Genomic DNA, 21,290 nt, shown 5'->3' on the forward strand with positions numbered 1-21,290 from the left:
ATGCTTTTTTCTTGATTGATTCCCTTCCTTTCACCAATTTCACGAACGAAATTCTTGCTTTTGTGGGCCCTCAAAAGTGCTTATGTAAAGCCTCGGGGGTGATTGAACAGAGGAAAACTAGTGCTAATCCTAGATCCCTAATATCTTCTTCTGTTGAAGGTGTGGAATAATGAGATACCAAAATTTTTGTGTTTTCTGCCAAATCTACTTAATTTAAAAAAAGGGCAAAAAGTAATTCTTATTAATATCAATTCCCTCAAAAGGAGAAAAAGAACAAAAGCGAAAAAAAAAAAGCCTTTGTAAAAGTCATTGCTTGAATGCACTCCAACTTAGGTCACACCAAAGGCATACCAAAAACCCCTTAGTGATTGCTTCACATGTCTACAATGGTGGTGGCTCCCTTGTCTAATGATTCAAACTCCAGAGAAAAGATCTCATCTCTCTCTCATATGAAGGGATAAGAAAAAAAAAAAAAAAAAAAAAAAAAAAAAAAAAAAAAAAAAAAACTAAGTGTAACGTCAGAGTCATGACCAAGCCCACCAGTAAAAATGGCATTATTTCCACTTAGAGGTAAAAGGGTTCTCTTGGATCAACACGTTACACAAACACAAAAGTTTGCTCTAATAAAAGACCTTTTTCCCTTTGTGATTCTTTTGACCACTCTTTGATATTTCTCTATTTCTCTTGGGAATGTTTGACTCTTTTTATATAATCCCTTTGCTTAATCAAAACTTTAGGTTTGCATTATTTTCTCCCAAACTCGTGATATATAATAATTAGAAAAGCTATTACTCACATTACTTCTCACTAGGTGAGAAGAACAACTTAAGCCTATAATTCATGTAACATTCACACAACATAGCCCCATCTAACATATTAAGGAATAATTTATATAACAATATAGTATAAGATACTAACTGAAAATATATATTATAACTAAGTCTAGCAAAATTTATATTTACTTTTAGCAGACATTGGGACCAAATCCTACAAACCCATTAGCTCCATCAAAGGAAATTTGGATGCCCTCTTGTTGAATGTTACCTATAATGGATAGTCCTGATGGGGATGGAGCAAAAGCAAAACAAAATGTGCCCACGTCATCCACCGGGATCAAGAAGTTCCTTGCTGGAAGGGTTAGGATCGGCCCGCTTGACAAATAAAACGATATGGTCGGTACCCGAACTGACACGAACCCGTATAAGTCATAACATGTGTCGAAAATGGATACTTCGGGGGCCCGAGGAAGGTTGGCGGTTTGTTGAAGAAAAGCGTCACGGAACGCCTCGTAGGCGGCCGTTGGCAGCCTAGTCACGGCAGTTCCAGTGTCCATCACAACTCCTCCGTCACCCAACTCCGTTAGTCGGAACATGTCTTCCGAGATGGGCACCCGAGTACCTCCAATCCCGAGACCCACTAACCCAATATAGTAGAAACTGGGGGCCCGTGGGTTTCGGATCAAGGGTACCCACGCGGCACCCACGGGCAAAGCCCCACGCCCGAACACCAACGACCCAGACGACCCAGTGCCCAGACTCACCAAACAATAACTAAACGCCCCGCCCGTTTGCCCGCCAAGCTGGCCAACAAACGAGAGGGACCCACCTCCAAGACCCAACAAACCCGCAGCCCCAACAAACATGCCTCGGTTCATGTGCCCGCACCCGATTGCCACATCCTTGATCACGGCCCGGCCGATGGTGAGAGTCTCAAGGGCGAGGTTCCCTCTAGTGTAGGAGCCGTCGCCATACGACACCTCGTATCGGCACCGGCCAGCGTTGCAGCCGGCATCCTCGAGCCGGTCACAAACGGCGGAGCTGCAGGAGACAAATTCGTAGGACGCCGAGTCGGCAGGGTCGAATACCGGGTCTGTCTGGTGGTAGCACTGGCTGCACGGCTGGCATTGGACCCACACTATATCACTACCGGAATCAATCACCATGTACTGGCTCCTCGCCGGGCTCCCCACCCCGATCCGAACAAAGTACTCCCCGCTTCCCTGATCCATACCCGACACAACCTCCGACCCGAAATCCTCGACCTCGTACTTGTCGGATCCGGATATTCGTGAATTATTACTACTATTAGCCAACCGGCGAACTAAGCTGGCCACCCTATGGGCGTCTCTCTTCATTCGCTCATTGAAAATCCGGCGATGACGATCATTATCATGATTATGATTATGATTATGATCAAGTTTCTTGTTCATGGAAGATGTAAACGAGGACAGCTTGTCTCTGTGGACAAGCTTGAGCTTCCATTTCCTGGTGCCGTTTTCGCTTCCAAGATCGTCGTATTCGAATACGTTGGTGGCGTCTTCGGACGGCGTAGTAAGTTTTGTATTTAGGCCTGAGATTGTTTGTTTGACGTCTAAGTCTTGGAACTTGGGGTACGAGATTCTGTTGGCTGTTGAAGAAGAAGAAGAAGAAGAAGAAGTGGTAGTGGTTATTGTTGTAGCAAGAAGTGGTAGTAGTAGTATGACAAGTTTAAGAGCCATGGAAGGAGCTTGTGAAGCTTTCTGCATTGGCATGGGATTTTGAGGTTTTGGATTTTGAGAGAAGAATGTGAGTTTGGGGTGGGATTTATTTGGTTTGGTTTTGGAGGTGTGTGAGGAGAGAGAGAGCTCTAGAGAGAGAGAGAGAGGGAGAGTGAGAAAGAGAGAGGAGGTAGTGTAGTACTACTTTTTTTCAGGAATAATTGAGTGATGGGTTTCTGTTTGGTTTTTGTTTTTTAGTTTTTGGATTGATTAAGGCACGATTTTACCATTTGAGTTTTAAAATTTAAATTTTATTAATTAAATTTTTTTTATAAAATGTGATTTAAATTTTATTAATTAATTTTTTTTTTATAAATAATCACATTTTATTATTTTATTACAGTATAAAATTTTCACATAAAATTACATATGAAAGAATCTTGGAAGGAAAAGAGACTTACATGTGTTTCTCTCTCCTTAAATGTCTTCTGTTCTTGCCTCACTTGTTCAATTTAGGGGTTTTTTTTTTCTCTTTTTTTTTTACCCCTCTTTATGAGTTGTGTTTTTTTAACCATAACGTGCATAACTTTTTGTTATATTTCTTCCTTAATTAATTTTTTATTAGGAAGATGTAGGGATAGTAGTGGAGCCTCCGGTGGAATATTTATGCCTCCTATGTAGGAACTATGATTCGTTTTTTCTACTATGAAAAATAATTAAATAAACACTTGGATTTATTGTTTCAAGGTAAGAGTAGGCTGTATATATTTGCTCCTACCATATAATATGGAGTGTGGAAGTTCTTAACTAATCTTAAGCACATGCAAGTGTTGAACTTAAAGAATATGTCTTATGTAAAATGTTTCACTCCAAACTATATATATATATATGTTTCACAATAAAAATAAATGAAAACAGGGAAAAACTAATTATTGAGGCCAATCAAAGTTAGTACACTTTATAAACAATCCGTATTGTATTATTTAAGAATAATATTATACTTGACAACATTTATATATTGTATAGTTTAACACGAAATTCAATTTAATATAATATATATTGTGATATCTAATATGGATAAAATCATATGTATTAGACTACAATTTAACTTTATACTATTACAAATTATATAAAATATTTTACAAATATCAATGATCGGGATCGGGTTTCGAAACCAACATCTAGGTTGAATTTTGAGACCCAATCGATGTTGGGTTTATATTTTTAAAAATTATATGTTAACCCCTCAACTATTTAAAAATTATATTTTGACCTCTTAACTTTTTTAAAATTGTATTTGACCCCAAATTTTTATTAAAATTTATAATTTTGTCCCTTAATCCCTTTTTTTTAGCAAAAATATTCCTATTGAACAACTCTACCTTCTTCCTTGCATGCTCCCAATATTGGGTTTGAATTGAGACTAGAGTCGAGCTACGTTATAATTAAGCTTAAATTTTATATGATGACAAATTAATTCCTAAATACAATACGGTAGTAAACATAGTATAATGTAATTTAATAATTTAATACTAAGAACGAAACACCGTATTGTATAAAAGTTACATAGCACAATAAATATTGTAGGTTACAATACTTAGGTCTTGTTCATTTCACTAATTTGAGTTTTTAATTTTAGTTTTATTACAGTTAAAAGCTCTCACAAAAAGTCACATCTAACTTTTTCTGTTACAGTGAAAAGTTCTCACGTAAAATCACATCTCAATTCAAATTAAAAATTTGAATCCGTGAACTGAACGAGATCTTAATATAATATCATAAACTTACACTACAGTGTACAAAAGGTGCCCTAATGTAATATGTTTTTACCATAATATAAAAGTCAATAATGGTCCACCTCTACAACACAAGCTCTATAATCTTTATGGAATTACAAGCCAAAAAGAAAAGAAGAAAGAGAAAAAGCTCCTTTTCAAATGATTTTTGATGATGTCCAAGTTAATGAGTTAATTGTGATGCCGACTTATTGTAATTTTCAAATCCACGAATCTAAGCCTGCGGAAAAAAAGGGCAAGAGATAAAATTGGTTTCTTTATATGGTGTCAAAGCAGGTAATCCTTGGTTTTTATTTCTCCTTTATATTTTGTTTATCCCTAATGTTTTGGCTGCAGAAATTATCCTTAGAATATTTGCGATTAATTTCCTCAAAAAATAATCCTTTTACTTAAGTTTCCATCATGGTCTCTATTATGTGTAGGCTGAAGACTGTGTTGGGCTGCTGATACTAGACAGTAAATAAATTATTTACGTATTTTTTTGACACTTTTTCTAAATATACATAAATTATTTACATTAATATTTATCAGTAAATAAATTATTTACGTCAATTAAATACATGTTTTATGAGTAAATATGCTATATTCATACCTCATCGTTTCAAAAAAAATATATTATGTACTTATCAAAAAACAAAAAAAAACCGTTTCAAAAAGTACTATTACAATTACTGTTACTGTTGAGAATACGCGTAACAAGTCCAAATTGTGTGTTTTTGCCAAAAAAAAAAAAAAAAAAAAAATTGTGTGCGTGCGATTTTTTGTTACTATTTTTTTTTTTTCTTTTTCAGGTTCTAATTGTTCAGGATTATAGTAAAATTGGGAAACTAATCAAACACAAAAGGAAATAACATAGAAACTCAAACTCAATGATGTTAAGTTGACTAAAAAATTCCCCTGCGGCTTCTTGGATCCGAAGAAGACTTCCATGTTTCCATGGAAAAAAGTAATAGCCAAAACCCAAACCTTTTCTGCTATGAACATATCATGAAGGTGTCACCATCAATATTATATATATATATATATTATTGTCAGCAATACATTATAGGTGTTTTATGATATTGTTTGAAGAAATGGACAGCTGAATATATTGTTGCTGGTCGTACCTGGCTAAAATAAGTTTAAATTTTAAAAGTTCATATATAATATCGATCTATTAAGTTTCAAAGAATTACAGACACCAATCAGACTTATACACTTAAAGACTCACTCTTTGACATTATTGTTGGCGTGTCGAATCTCCATAATGACCTTGTCTAATAAGTACTACTCGTCTTCAAACTGCACATCGAAATCCCTTCGGCTGGCAGTGCGCTCAGCTGGTAGTGCGCTTTCTCCCGAAGGACGATCTTTGGCTGGAAGGCCATGACGATCACCACTTGATTTTCCTAATGAAAGAATATGATCCAATTTGGCAATGTCGGAATTCATCATATTCAATGCCTTTTGAGTGTTCTCCAATTCAGCCCTATTTCTCTTAATTTCCCCTCTCTCGGTGGCCAGAAACTCATAATTAATAGCAGCTCTTTTCAACACTTTCTTCTCTTTGACAAGCTCGTCGACTCGCTCCCGCAGAGACTTATTCAATTTACACACTTTGACCCACTTGCTGAATATTGTCTTGTAAGCGTCCTAGATGGCATCAACGGTTAGATCCTCACCATCACTTCTACTATCAGAATCTGAATCGGATCTGTCTTCTTTGCTATTTCTAGGATCTATTGTAAAAGATGTTGCAACACTGTCTCTGACACTGTCGCCAGAAAATTTCTGAACAGTATAAACATTAATGGCAAAGTAATTACTCACATGTTCATCATCCTCTTGGCTGCCTTCAGAATCTTCATCATTCTAGGTGACATTGAGAGACTTCTTCTTCTTTTTGAGTTTATTGGCACACTCAGTTTGAATGTGTCCATAACCATCACATTCCCGACATTGACTTCCTCTATTTTTTGTCTTCAATTCTGAGCGTGTTTCTGTAGCTTTATTCTTTTGAGAATTGTTAGAGTTGCCGAAGATTGGCATTTTGTTCTTAGTGCCATCAAGTAGTGGAAGGCGTGTAACTGAACCTTCTTCCATTAGAAAGTCCAATCCTGCGATCACAAATCTACTCCTAAAATCTCACCAAGCAAACAGTTAGTGAACCGCTCTGATACCAAATGTAAGGTCTGTTTTTTACGCAGGTGTTCCAGAAAGTGTTGCAACACTTTTTTGTAAACTAACGATTGACTATAACGATTATGCTCAGAGACGTTAAAGAAATCAAGCAGGAAATAATGCAGGTAAATTAAAGGACCCAAAAAATGATATCACAGTTCCTTTCAACAACCTACATCCGCGGGGCCATGCCCAGACAGTGAACAATCTGCTAAGTTCTAAAGATTTACAGATACCAATTGGACTTATACACTCAAAGACTCCCTCATTGACGTTGTCGCTTCCGTGTCGAATCTCCTTAATAGCCTTGTCCAACGAGCACCACTCATCTTCAAACTGCACAGTGAAATCCCTTCGACTGGCAATGCACTTTCTCCCAAAAGCTTCTAATCTTTCTCCCGATAGACGAACTTAAATCAACACTTAAAGGCTCACTAATCACAGACTTTCTCTTTTACAAATATTCTCTGTAAGAGCACACTTCTTAAGGACAGCCTTAAATTACTTTAAAACCTTAAAAACATAAAAAGCCCAAAGGCTACCAACTTCACGTACACACACCTATGAATATATATCAAGAGTTGGCATGCTTCTAACGTGTAATCCAAGTCAAACTTGGATAGATAATGATATACTCTTGATTTTTCCTTTTAACGGCAATAATATCTCCACACTTTTGCATTATCTCCATCAAACCCAATATCAAATTCGGATCACTCATACCAATATTTTAATTATGGTGGTAAACTAAATTCCAACTCACAGATCTTCTTATCATACTCTACTTTCCATTTTTACCCACCTCATCAACTTTATATCACAAAGTTCTTAAAGATCATGATGATCAAATGCCAACTACATCCATTTCTCTCACGCCATGCAAGGTAAGCCTCTAATCAAATTCCTCACATACCTAAAATACAATCAGCTCATTAAGACAACTAAAGTCTAATATTATTTCCTAAAATAACTCTCTCATCAAATATATAACTCTCTCTATGATACACCAAATCTCCCAAATCTTCTCTGAAATTTCCTTCCAAAATCTGATTTTCATCAACAAAAACATTTCATATTTGGAGCAATCAAACAACCAAAATCACCTTTAATCTTCTCCATAAATGCAGTTGCTAAAAGTACATGTTTTTGAATTTTTTACAACTAATTTGACACATTTAGAGCACGAAGGGCCTATTTGGGAGCTCCCTAAAAGCTGTTTTTGGCTTTCTAGGTCCAAAAGTTGCATTCTGAAAGTGTTTGGATGATCTATCAGAAATAATTTGACTTCTCAGAAGAGCTTTCAGTCAATTCTAAAAAAATCACTTCTGAATAGCCTTAAAAACTTATACCATAGTTTAATTAAGCATTATAAACTTAATTCCAACACTTTTATTACTTATTAGAAAATTAAAAATCATTTTGACCTATTAAGCTCTTTGTTCTAAATGCTTACTGAAAAGCTACAGCTTTTGCTTCTCTTCTTCTACTGGCTAAAAGCAAAAGCAAAAGCTCAGCCAAACGGGCCCTAAATTTAGGCCGGGTCAAACGGACATGTCTAGACCCAGTCATTGTTTGCCTGGTCCTGACCCAACCCGAACCTCCGGGTTAGACCGATACTCTAGATCCAAGTCTATTTTTGGCTTACCCGAAGTGCTCTTATTATTATTATTATTTTTTTAAATTCCTAGTAAAAGTAGCCCTAGCCCCTTAGGCTTTAGGGCCGGGTTCAGCTAGTCTTCCTCCTTTTAGGGTCTGCTGGTTTGGCCTGAATATCCTCTTTAAGCCGTCGACCTGAGCGGCCCGAACTCTCACTTCTAGACAAATCACACTTTCCTAAGCTTACATATTACGACATTTTAATATATACTAGTTGAACTCCATGTTTTATGTAAGTGGGAGTAATCCGTGTGTTAAGTTTTGATCATCGTGTTATTTTTTAAAAATTTATATTTAACGATAAAGATTTAATTATTTATTTATTTAGTTAATACACAACTAACACAAACATCTTAATAAGTATATATCATCCTTAAAATAATAAGGATTACGCAGGAAAAAATTAAATAGGAATAATATGAAAAAAAACTATTTAAAAAAGTACATTAAAAGGATTACATTATAGAGAATATTTTTTACAAAATAAAAATAAAAAAACAAATAAAAATACGGACATATATGAAAGAAATTATGTTAATATGAGTAAGTAAATTAAAAAGCCCATTTTAAATCACTCAAGAGAACATGTAATAAAAATTACGGAAATAGTAGGAAATAAGATAATATGAAAAGCTTAAGAAAATATATATGCAAATTTTTAGTTATAGAAATTAATAGGCCATAACTTGTCAAGTTATGGTTCATAACCAGATAAGTTATGTATAAACTTGTCAAGTTATAATTCATAATCAGATATTATGGACAATAACTTATCAAGTTATGGTTTATAACCAGACAAGTTATGGACGGAAACAGTAATTTGGCATATTTATTAACTTATGTAAACTATTGGCATCTTAATTTTAATTCATCTCAAGTCTTGGCCTATTTCTCTCTTTCTCCCTAAAAATTAATAGTTGCAAACGAACTCACTTTGATCAAAATCCAACAAATATATTCGCACTTCTATATATTGTTATACAGATACAGACACTCCCCTAATGTTTTTTTTTTTTTTTTTTTTTTTTTTTTTTTTTTTTTTTTTTTTTTTTTTTGTAAGGTTTTATACGTTGGTTAACCTTCCTCAATTTCCATCCAACCGTCCTGAGTCCCAGCTGAAGGCCAGATTCAAATATGAAGTTGTTAAATTTATAGCCGAGACATTTATCTACTGAATTTATGGGAAGTGGCACAAACGTCTGTTAAGTTGTGGGGTCAAATTATGCATCGACTATTATTGTCAGAAAGAATTTCACGGCTCGATTTTGAAAAGGATTTATTATAGTGAAGTACTGTAATGATTAAAAAGAAGACCAATCATTGAAGTGTGTTCGTTTTTACTGTCGGTTGCCGAACCGATTTTAGATACGGAAGCGTGTGTTTAGCAGATTGTGTATAACAAAAATTTTCATAAAATTTTAAAATATTTTATATATTACATTAATTTATACACAAATAAATAAATTAAATTTATTTATTTATTTAGTAGACGATTAAGACGATAACTTAAATTTTTTGACCTCGAACGTTTTTAGCTCCAAGCTAGTTTAGAGCACATGAATCTTCCTCATCAATTCTTGAATCCATAAAGACGTATGTGTGAGCACACCAGAAACAAAACGGGATTAGTGAATAAACACTCAAGGTTTCCACGAATACCAACACATGCACGGCGTTGAATTTTTAGAGAAAACTTTCCTTCCCACACTCTATAGAAAACCGGCCACACTATGCTAGGGAGAGCAAAAATTGTGTTCTCTAATTTTCTACAATCTTCTATTTATAGAGTAGTAGTCAGACTCTCAAAAGAAGTCTAATCTTTATCTCCAAGATAAAGCTTGAAAATTATCTCCCACTTCAAATTTGATTTTTGAAACAAAATCTCTCTCCATTATCCACATGTCAATTTTGACTCAAATTTAAATTCTAATTTAAGTCAAACTTAAATTAATTTGAATTTCAATTGAACAACTTAACAAATAAGTCAAATAGATACTTGAAGAGCAAGCAACTGAATCCCAGAGGGATTCACACTATAGTGTGTGTTCACACAATGTGAACACCATCACATGTGTGTTTTAAAATTTAAATTATTTAATTTATAATTAATTCTCATTTAAGTATCATTGAGCGTTTTATTTTAGAATTTCATAATTCTAAAATTCCTCTTTTGCCCTTAGTGTATTGTAGAATTACAAAGATGATGCGCAGACTCATGGACCTATAATTCTGAGCTCCAATAAAATTAATAATTAATTAAACTCTTTAATTAATTAATTAATTATATTAGTTCGAAAAGTTACTCCACTATAAACTTGGAATTGCACTCTCGTAATTATAGACATAAATTACTTTTAAACTGTGAAGTGTCCATTTGATAGAGTCATTACATATAGATCAATCGTCTATAAATAATTCATAATTAGAGCTAATGAAATCCGATAACCTCTCTAATTACATCTTTATCATTGAGTACTATTGATTCTCTAATGGGCAGCGATTCATAAAACAAATTCATGAATCGGAGCTCTTACTGGTCCAAGTACTGAATCAACCCTCAAGAGAATTATTTATCTACTTCTTTCTCAAGAAGGAATAGATTTTATCTCGTATAATAAGGCCTCGTTCGTTTCGATGATTCGAGTTTAGAATTTGAGTTGAGATGTGATTGTATGTGAGAGCTTTTTACTGTAGCAAAAAAGTTAGATGTGATTGTTTGTGAGAGCTTTTTACTGTAACAAAACTCAAATTCTAAACTCGAATCAGCGAAACGAACGAGGCCTAAGTTAATAACATTCCTGACTGCCTACTTCATTATGTCTCCAAAATACAAGAAATAGGACTTAGGATCTCAGAATCCGAACCAAGTAAATCAAAAGATACAAATCGATAAATATGTGTCTGCCAAGAACTGAAGATTAAGATCATTATATATATGACAATCGGTAGACTCAATTAGAATTTCTATCCTTAACGAAAATTATCAGAAATTCATATTGTGTCTGTATCCCTATTTCACATAATCTCATTATGTGTAATACACTCATTCAATATCTCATCATATTAACAGTGCGGATAACACCGTTCCATTCTAAATGGGAATGACATGTATTAATAATGTTTTAATTAAAGATTATGAACTTTAATTAAATTCATTATGAACATCATTTTGATTATTATCCTTAATATTATCATCTCGCATATAACACTTATATACAATATTTAAGGTCACATAAAAAATCATGAAATTTTTACTGATATTTCTAAAATATTCATCAATATATACACATAAAATAATAAATAAACTATTTTATTAAATAAATAATAAATATCATATTATATCTCATGCTTGCTTCTAGGTAATTAAAAATTAATGCTTCTGATTCTTAACATCACCTTCACATATATAGACTCCCAGTTGCACAAAATCTTGTCATGGTTTGAGGATCAAGTTTTATATTTGTATGTTGATTAAATATTGACCAAAAAAATATCTAAAATGGCATCAATTTCTCATATACATATATATATATATATACACACACACATATGTATCTCTTTTCTCTTTTATTATTTTTTTTAACCAATATTACCTCCAGCTGGTTCAAACTTATGACACGATATTGTGTTTTTTTTTTTCGCTCTAGATGACGTAATATTGCTTAGAAATGAATGTAGTACAAGGCTGTTCTCAAAAATATTATTAGCGTCTTTCATTAGATTTGTATACATATAGTATATAATATTATTTTGTATTTTTTATTCCTAACAATTAAGTACATGTTTGGTTTTAAACCATTCTGTTTTTTTGTTCAAACAGTATTTTTCCTAAAAAAAAATTTAATTTAAAAAATTCTACTGCAGTGCTTTCTCTCAAAAATTTAAATTCTGCATTCAAACTACTTAATTTGAATCCTCAAAAGTGAACGTTTGATTCATGGATTCAGAACTATGATTCAGAATCATTCTCAATTTACGTGTGTTTTTTATGAGAAAAAATACTGTAACGAGTCACGAACCATGACACAAACCATGACACGAACTCTTGCTCCAAACACAGACTTTGAGTACTATTCATTGTCATATGTAAAAGTAATTAGTCTTGAACAATACATGCGTGACATCCTTAAGTGTCATGGATCTATTTGTAAAGACAAAAGACAAAAGAAGCACTACATATAAACCTACTAAGCTCCTTGAGTTGAGTGGAGCTTCAAAAGTGGGAGAGATTTAATATTATAAATATAACATAAAAATGACTTTACAAAATAATTTTGTTGTATGGAAGTAGCCTTTCCAAAGAAATTAACTAAAGTATTAAACTATATGTAAAAGGTTTAGGTAGAGGGAAAGATCCATTTAATAATTAAATTAAAGTAATAATTTTACTTAGGTGGGGCTAGAGTATGCTATGTAGCCTTTTAGTAAAAGTTACACCTGTATTGAAAACAAGGGAGAGCTGGTAGCATACATATATATATGCATTAAATTTTTATAATAGAAATATTTATTTTAAAATTTGTTTAGCCAACGTATATAGCAAACCAATTAATAATGATGATCATTGATTTTAGGCTATAATTACATTTGCCTCCTCAAAGTACTTTGGACTTGAGTTTGTGAATCATATCATTTGCCGAAAGAAGATTCATCTTCTTAATGAATAACTACTGTTGATATAATGCTTTTCTATTTTTTATTTTTTACTTTTGATATAAACTGATGATATAATACTTGTGGTATAGTTTATCCACAGTTCCCAAATTTATTGCATTAGTTATGTGTTTTGAACACCCAAATAATTGTATGGATTACACACAAGAGGCTTAATCATTAGTCCTAATCCCTAAATCACAATTAAAACCATGGACTGCACACTGATATAATAAAACTAGTTATAGCAAAGATATGTAGATTTATGGGCATAAGAGAGAATTCCAGGGAGAGAGAGTGGAGAAGAAGGAGAAATAGTGCGGCCGGCTACTGAAGCGCGTTTGCAGTCAGTCGGCTCCCAAAATACGCCAACGCGCTCTACGTTGGCCGATATACACGATGGTGGAGTCTGTGTTTGTGTTTTCTTCTCATTTTTTAGTTATTAGTGGAAGAAAGACAGTCATTCTGTCATTATTGGTGTTTGTTTCCCCTCACAAATCATTAGATTTGTGGGCTTTGGTTGTTTTTATTGATTTTAGTTGTGTTTTTCCACCAAGCTATAACCTTGTTTAGGTTTTGTGTTGTTTTTATTTTTTATATGCCTTTCGTCAGATCTTTTGCTTCGGCGAGTTTGATTTAGAAGAATATTGGCTTTCAAAGACTGGTATTTGCAAAGAATTTGCTATAGCACCTTCGAAAAAGCCATATGTGGAGGGAGAATTAAACGAGCCGAGAGAAGTACTCCAAATTGTGTCCATCATCGGACCTTGGATCTTTGTACTAGGATGCCAACGAATCTACCAATTTTGGTTTATTGTATCAAATTTTTTGTATTAAGTTTTTTGTAAGCTTCATGCTTTGTTGATTAATGAAATGTTGTTTTGCATTAAAAGAAAAGATAGGTAGATTTAGAGGGGAAAAAAAAGACTTCTAATTCCTGCCAATATCTGCGTGCAAATACTTGTCTTTTATTTTTGGTTGATATCACAATACTCTTTTTATTTTTATGTATAGAAAAGGATTTAGTTGAAATAAAAATCATTCACGCAATTTTTAGTTCACCGCAAATACTACAAAAATGTGTTCACACGGACCGTCAATATTATTGCCACCATATTTGCAATATTGTTAGCATATGTCTATATATAATATATTAAAATGGCCAGCTATTCCAAAATAAGGGTGATTTTAAATTTAGTTCCCAAAAATTGGACATTTTTTTTATTATTATTGAGACATTATTTTTTTAATAGTTTTAATCATGTACAGTGTAGGTCACCTGATTATATTATAAAGTGCGATATAGTAATTTTAAGCCAAACTTATTAGACTTTAAAATTTAAAACATATAAAGAAAAAAAAATAACAAATTAATCTTCCATATTCTAACCCTAAATGCCACCTGCTTTTTTGTTTGCAACCCTTGCATAGCCGCCGTACTCTTTTATTGTTGTTTACCATGCAATCAGGTGATTAATTTACACGCGACCAAAAATATTAAGTGGACGTTTGGTTCATGTATTCAGAATTTTGATTCAAAATCATTCTTATATTTTTTGTGAGAGAAAAACACTGTAAAGAACCATGAATCATGATTCAGAATCAGAGACGAATATATGAAACAAACATTACATAAATAATTGACATTTTATTGTTGGATATACCACACTTATAACTTATGATGAGTTCAGTGACTTTTATATCATTTTGAGTTATAGGAACAAACTGAAACCATTCTTATTTTTTAGGGTTAAATTTGAAAATAACAAACGAAAAGGCTCTTAACACAATTACCCCCGAACTTATATTTTGATTTTGACAATCAACCCCTCAAACTTATAAAATTATTGTAACGTACTATATTTAACTAAATTTGCTCAGATTTTTTGTTAGATTTAAGAGATTAAAAGTTGATAAATTAGAATAGTTGTGTTACATTTAAATTGAGATGTTAAAATTTTTCGTCGAACGTGCTCTTTCATCATCATCATCAGAATGAGGCGTATTATAATAATTTTACAAGTTTAGGGGACAATTTATTAAAATTAAAAATTAAGAGGACAAATTACTAAAAGCGTGCAAGTTCAGAAAATAAAGGCTCGTTTAGTTCGCTGATTTGAGTTAAGATGTGACTTTATGTGAGACCTTTTTACTATAGTAAAAAAGTTAAATGTGACTATTTTTGAGAGTTTTTTACTGTAATAAAATTTAAATTCTAAACACAAATCGGTAAAATAAACGAGACATAAATGCATAAAATACCCAAAAAAAAAAAAATGAAGTGCCCATCACAAACTTGAATAATTTTTAAAGGCATTGTCGTGCAGAGATGTTCCCCACGCGCGGTGATGTAATGCAGGGCAGCTGGGGAAAAAGACATGGATGCATGCGCACGACATGGAAAGAAAGTTGCAACTATTCACCTACTGCATTTTTATCATAATTGCACAACATGGACATATACTTTTACATATTGGCCACAATATGTCCATTTTAGTACTGCATAAATTTTCAGGGTTTTTTATTTTTATTTTTATAATAGACCAGAAAGAGAAATATTACTGTTGAAGATGTTGCATATGTTGAAGAATAATTTTGTCATCTTTAACCTCCAAACTATCACGAGTCCAGTAAAATTCTGATGTAGGTACTAATATAGAATTTTAGAAATGAATTGTAGAAAAATGAACTTTTCTTTTCTCTTTTTTTTTGTTTTTGTTTTTTTTTTTGTTTTTTTTTTTGTTTTTGGTAAATTGTATCAAACACAAAGATTAAACAATATTCCAATTTATTTATTATAGGATTAACTTTCAGTTACTCAGCTTTACATTGTCTGTGATAATAGATCTTGATCTGTGGTCATGAGATAATGTATAGGCGATACAGCTAGTTATATATAGTAGTCGTAATTAGTTGTCATAGAAGTTTAATGCAACATCTTTATGCGTAGTTGTTCAAGAAAAACTCTTAATATAGAACATACCCATCGGTGGTAGCGGCATAGCGATAAAAAAAACGACTTAAAAATGTCGAATTGATGAAAAGAAAAGAAAAATATCGACTTAAATGTGACTTTTTGTGAAAATTTTTTATTGTAATAAAATTGAAATTGAAAACTCGAATTGACAAACTGAATAAGGACTTAATATGTATGAATTGAGTCTTATTAATATCTATAGCGAGGATAAAATTTTGTCTCTCAATATCGGTCTTTGAATATATAGCTTGGACTGATATACTTTAGACTCTCTAGATTTCAATTCACAAAAGTATGTTTTAAGTTTCTTTTCTATTTCATATGTCATCTTAGTATGTTGCTATGTAGCCGTTGATATGGAATTGTGAAGATACCACTAATTTTTTTTTTTTAAATTAGAAAAAAGTACCATAATTTTGACTTGCACTTGTCGTTGACAGTAACAAATAATATATCAGGGTGTGATATTTAACATACCACCACATACACATTATACGTCTCTTTTTTAATTTGCAAACGAATTCTTTTTAACTCCTTAGTATTCACATTATATATCATTCATTTAATCGCTTGCATTGAAATTCTAAGTATCTCGGTATAAAGTGTTGAGAAAAGCGCATATGTGTATTGTCCCATATAGAAAGTGAATGAGAATGTGAAGTAATTTATATACATGTAAGGACTTAAGACCTAATATGTTAATTTCTTAGGTTAAGTTGGGCTCTTGAAGTGTGTTGGGCAAGTTTCGCATGTGGTGTCTCCCCAACAAGTGGTATCAGAGCCGATGGTTCGTAGGGGTGAACGATGACACTCGGTTGTAATTCTCACATTGCCTCCTATGAAGAGTTGGTGTTCCTACAGTTTGTGCTGTTGCAGGTGCAGATGGTGGAGTATTGGTGGACTTGCATGGTTTCAGCTCTTTTTTCCATGCTGGAGTTGGCTCTCGCTTAGAGTGTATTGCTTGGATGTGCCGTCTACTAGACACTTTGGTTTAAGGAGGAGTACAGTGAACACACACATGAGGAGAAGATTGTTGAGAAAAATACATGTGTTATAGATTAACCTTTTAGGTCAAATTAAACTCTTAAAATGTGTTGGGTCAATTTCGCACTTTGTGTTTTCCAACATAAACTAACTAGTCTTCCATATTATAGTCTACCATTAGTTACTTATTATGTATCATCTATTAAACAATCATTAGTTCACTTTTTCAGATGCACGTATACGAACTATATATCTCTATATATCTCTGGCAGTCATGACAGAAAGTTCTATTTCTTTTGTTGTTCAACATGAGTTGTTTATTATTTCCATTATAAAAAAAAAAGAGCTTGATCAGTTGTTGAATAAATAGAATACTTTCTAGATATCAGTTTAAGAAATATAGATTAGAATATATAGGATAAAAGCAAAATTGAGATTCTTCAACTTTTTAATTCCCTTTATAAAGTGGACTATTATTTTAGAATAAGCATGGATTATACAATTTGATTACTTAAGAATAATGACGGCTGAGCTCATATTTTTGGCCGTATGCTTCTTCTAATCAGCTTAATTAGAGTGTTCATTACGTTGCCAAAATAATGTTGTTTTTGGCCCTATACTACTGCAACTCTATATATATATATATGTATATGTGTATAAATATATTTTTCATTGGCGATGACATGTCGTCGCTAATATTGTAATTTTAGCAACGATAAATGTCGTCACTAATAACCCTTTTTTGTTGTAGTGTTAGGCTTATTTGGAGCTACATATGTTATTAATTTAAATTACACATGAATGCTTGATATAATTAACTAAGTTAGTTGATTTCTGGAAAATTTTAAAAGAAGTTAATCGCAAGATTTGATTTTGAAGATTCAGGGGTCGATATCAACGTGTTTGGATCTCACCTGAAGATCATGGTTGATATTACGAAAAGATTTTGTTTTGTCGAGAGAAGCTAATTTCATAATTATATTGCTCAAATTTCCAGTGGAATTAAAATGCATAAATGTTGTCATTTTAAAATTTTGAAATACAACCAATCAGGAAATTCTAAAAAAATAAATAAATAAACAAAATATATTGTTCTTATACGTTTATATGATATTTTATGATCTATAAGACTATAACAAGATATCCAGGAACTTGGATATAAATTTGAATATCAAGTCTTTATCATGCTTAGATAGTACTCTTATCAAATTTGGCCAAACTTTTCATGTGGGGAATTTTCTTATTTTCAAATTCAAATTATTTTCTTGGCACAAATTCGATAAATCACTACTTCGTCACTTTTCTTTTATCATATTACGAAGGAAAAACAAGCCATGATCCTTTAGGAATGACCAAAGGCTATATGGAAGTGGAGGATCGATTATTTAGGATCTTTCCAAGGAAATAATTTAATTATTTGATGAAATAATATTGGAAGAAAATTCAAGCTTGTTTCCACTAATTAAACCCACTTACTGCTCTCTCCAAATTCAATATATTGTGATAAAAACAGACATTTCGGAGACGTTTGGTTCATGAATTAGAATTATTTTTTATTTACGTGTATTTTTTGTGAGAAAAAACACTGTAGCGAACCATGAACCATGATTCGAATCGGGGTACGAATCCCCCAACTAAACAACCCAACGTGAGCAGACAAATTAAATATTTTAAGGGGAATGATAAAGTGATTAAGATAAGGGGAATATTATTCAAGTGTATTATTGCATGTTAAACGACAAGACCTACCAAATACGATAGGATAGAAAATTAGAGAAAATAAACTAAGTGGATATGTCACCAAAGAAATCTTATAATAGAAAATTGGAGATTGGAGTACATGGTTTTGCACGACTTCCCAATAATTGAATCATTATAGCACCTAAAAGTTGCCATCATTTATTATTTTTTATTTTTATAATATTAGTATTGTCTTTTCATCCATCTCTCTCCCTTTCAATATTGGATTAATATTGCATGCACTTGGTTTAAATAACATCTTATTCTGCAATTTATCTTGTTATTAACGTGTTTGCACAAATAGCTTAACAATAGTTGTACGCTTGATTTTATATTGGTACAATCTGCCAAATTTAAATAAAATTAAACATTCCTACAAGTGTTTTTATGCACGAGAATGGATAATCGTGATAAGGGTAAAACACTCGAATCCCACGTTGTCTAAACATAATCATAACTACAGACATATAAGGATAGTGGGTCACCCCTAACAAATCGAACACTACCCATTCGGTTAATTTAATTATAACATTTTGTAAGAGTTGTTTATCATGACCAAATTACTTAATTAGTATGTAGAAGGCTAGAAGCCAGAGAATTTAATTTGACTTAATCATGAGTGAGCCATATTGAGCGCGTCTAAAATGATTTTATTTTTTGTATGAAAATGAAAACAGAAACATTTTCAATCTCAGACAGAAATCATTTTTAAAAATGCGTTTGGTAGTTTTATCAAGAGATTGTTTTCAGTATAAAAAAAATATATTAGTGCCTCTCTCTATGCTCGAGAGAGGAGAAAACGAAAACAAAAAATAAAAAATGACTAAAAGTTGTTTTTCATTTCTCTCTCATTTTACACTAAATTAAAAAAATCGTTTTCATTTCCGGTTTTTTGTCTTTATTACGCCAAACGCTGTTTTAGAAGCGTTTTCATTTTTTCTTTCTCGAAAAATAAGAAAAATAAAAACGGGATTAATTACAAATACGGCCATTAATTTCTCCTCTAATAATAGAGATTGTGCATTAATTGTCGATATCGATCGGGAAAGGAAAGGTAGTGGGGATTTTGGTGGCTGAAATATTAGAAGCTGATCAGAGGGGAGACAAGATGTTCAAGTAGTGGATCATTTACACCTTTATTTCATTTTCAGAACACGTACAATATTATCATTAAGAAAAGATCCACTAGCTTTTGCTCGCTATATATATGCTATGAATAATTAAGATGAAGTAACTTTAATTACAACAAAACCTATATAATTTTCAAAAAAATAAAAAAATAAAAAAACTATCTATGGCATCGATTGATTATTTGTGTTTACCTTCCGCCACTGCGCATGCGTCAGCCCCAATACACGATCTTACGATTTTGTCAAGAAATGTGTTTTTGTCCTTTTTTTTTTTTAAAATGATGTTCAACTCAATTATTAATTAACCACAACTTTTGTTAGGATTGGTAGTGTGGATGAATGCTTTAACTTTTAGTTGGTGTTGATAAACGTGGATATATATATATATATATATATATGTATATACATGCGCCCAATAGCATAATCATCTTTTCACTTCAGTGGTGGCGTACACTAAAATTTTTTTTAACAAATTATCTTAGTAGGGGCATATAAGAAAACATATTTATTTTAGTGAGAACATTTTATTTTAGTGGGGTTTAAGTGTAAAATTTTAAAATTTTTAATAGTAATATTATTTTTCAAAATAATTTGAGTGAGGGCGGTAGCCCCCATTGAACTGTACTTAAATCCGTCACTGTGTACGTACACAAACGTACGTACGATATACGTCTAATTCAGTCAATTTACATGTATGGTTAATCCTAGTAGATTTGCGCATATGAGCACTTTGCATTAGTCTCCACTCACCTCTCCTTTAATATATATAATTGAGTCTATCGTAATCATGAAAATGATATAAAATGAAAAGTCATATATGTTGGTTCCCATGAAAATGAAATAATAACCAAATATAGATTTTGAAAATCACGAAACGTCTTTGCTTTATTCATCTAAATACATTTCGTTCATAAATATATTATTTGTAGGAATATATACGTACATATTCCAAATCTTAGTTAATATATGACCAATCATATAAGTTGGCTTATATGATTTTGATTATGAATTCTAGCTTATGATTTTAAGTACGAATGTCGATATTATAGAGACTTCATTCCTATATTAAGCTACGCATTTTTAAAGGTTGATTATTAAGAAGTGAAACACTAAACTTAGATGAGTACTTAAAAAGCCAAATATTAATATTCTCTTAAATGAGCAAGCCATTTTCTTTTTCTAGTAATATAAATCTATTATTTGCTAATCAAAACACAAAGTGGGAATCCGTTGTCTCAATTAGCTGAGAAGGTATTCCACTTGTGCATCATGCATCATTAATTTGTACCTTTATTTCATTTTCAGAGCAGTCGAGTACATTCCCCAATAGACTCCTTCACTTTAATTTGATATATACATTTTACCGATTCGAGTTTTTAATTTTAATTTTGCTACAGTTAAAAGCTCTCATAAAAAGTCACATCTAGGAGTTGTTCTTTTGGAGTATAACTTGAGTGTAATTTTTGAGTTGAATTTGAGTTATAACTTGAGTTGAAGTTAGAACTTGAATAAAGTTGAGTAAAATTGAATAAAGTTAAAACTTAAAAGAACGTAAACTTGAATAAAGTTGAAACTTGAGTTGTCTTTTTTTGAGTTTTTTGGATAAAAGAACATGCCCCTAATTTTTTTACTACAGTTAAAAACTTTCACATAAAATTACATTTCAACTCGAATTAAAAACTCAAATCGGCGAACTAATATATATATATATATATATA

The 21,290-nt window shown here is 32.2% G+C and overlaps 1 protein-coding gene across 1 annotated transcript; it reads right to left on the reverse strand.

Annotated features, from left to right (window-relative positions):
• Positions 1-687: 687 nt before the first annotated feature.
• On the reverse strand, positions 688-2,620 carry LOC21405864 (protein ASPARTIC PROTEASE IN GUARD CELL 2). Its single transcript, XM_010105288.2, has one exon. It carries the CDS (start codon positions 2,528-2,530, stop codon positions 965-967), a length of 1,566 nt encoding a protein of 521 aa, XP_010103590.1. The 5' UTR covers positions 2,531-2,620; the 3' UTR covers positions 688-964.
• Between the last annotated feature and the right edge of the window lie 18,670 nt (positions 2,621-21,290).

The sequence above is a fragment of the Morus notabilis genome, unplaced genomic scaffold, assembly GCF_000414095.1.
Source record: "Morus notabilis unplaced genomic scaffold, ASM41409v2 Scaffold437, whole genome shotgun sequence".
In the NCBI taxonomy this organism is placed as follows: domain Eukaryota; kingdom Viridiplantae; phylum Streptophyta; class Magnoliopsida; order Rosales; family Moraceae; genus Morus; species Morus notabilis.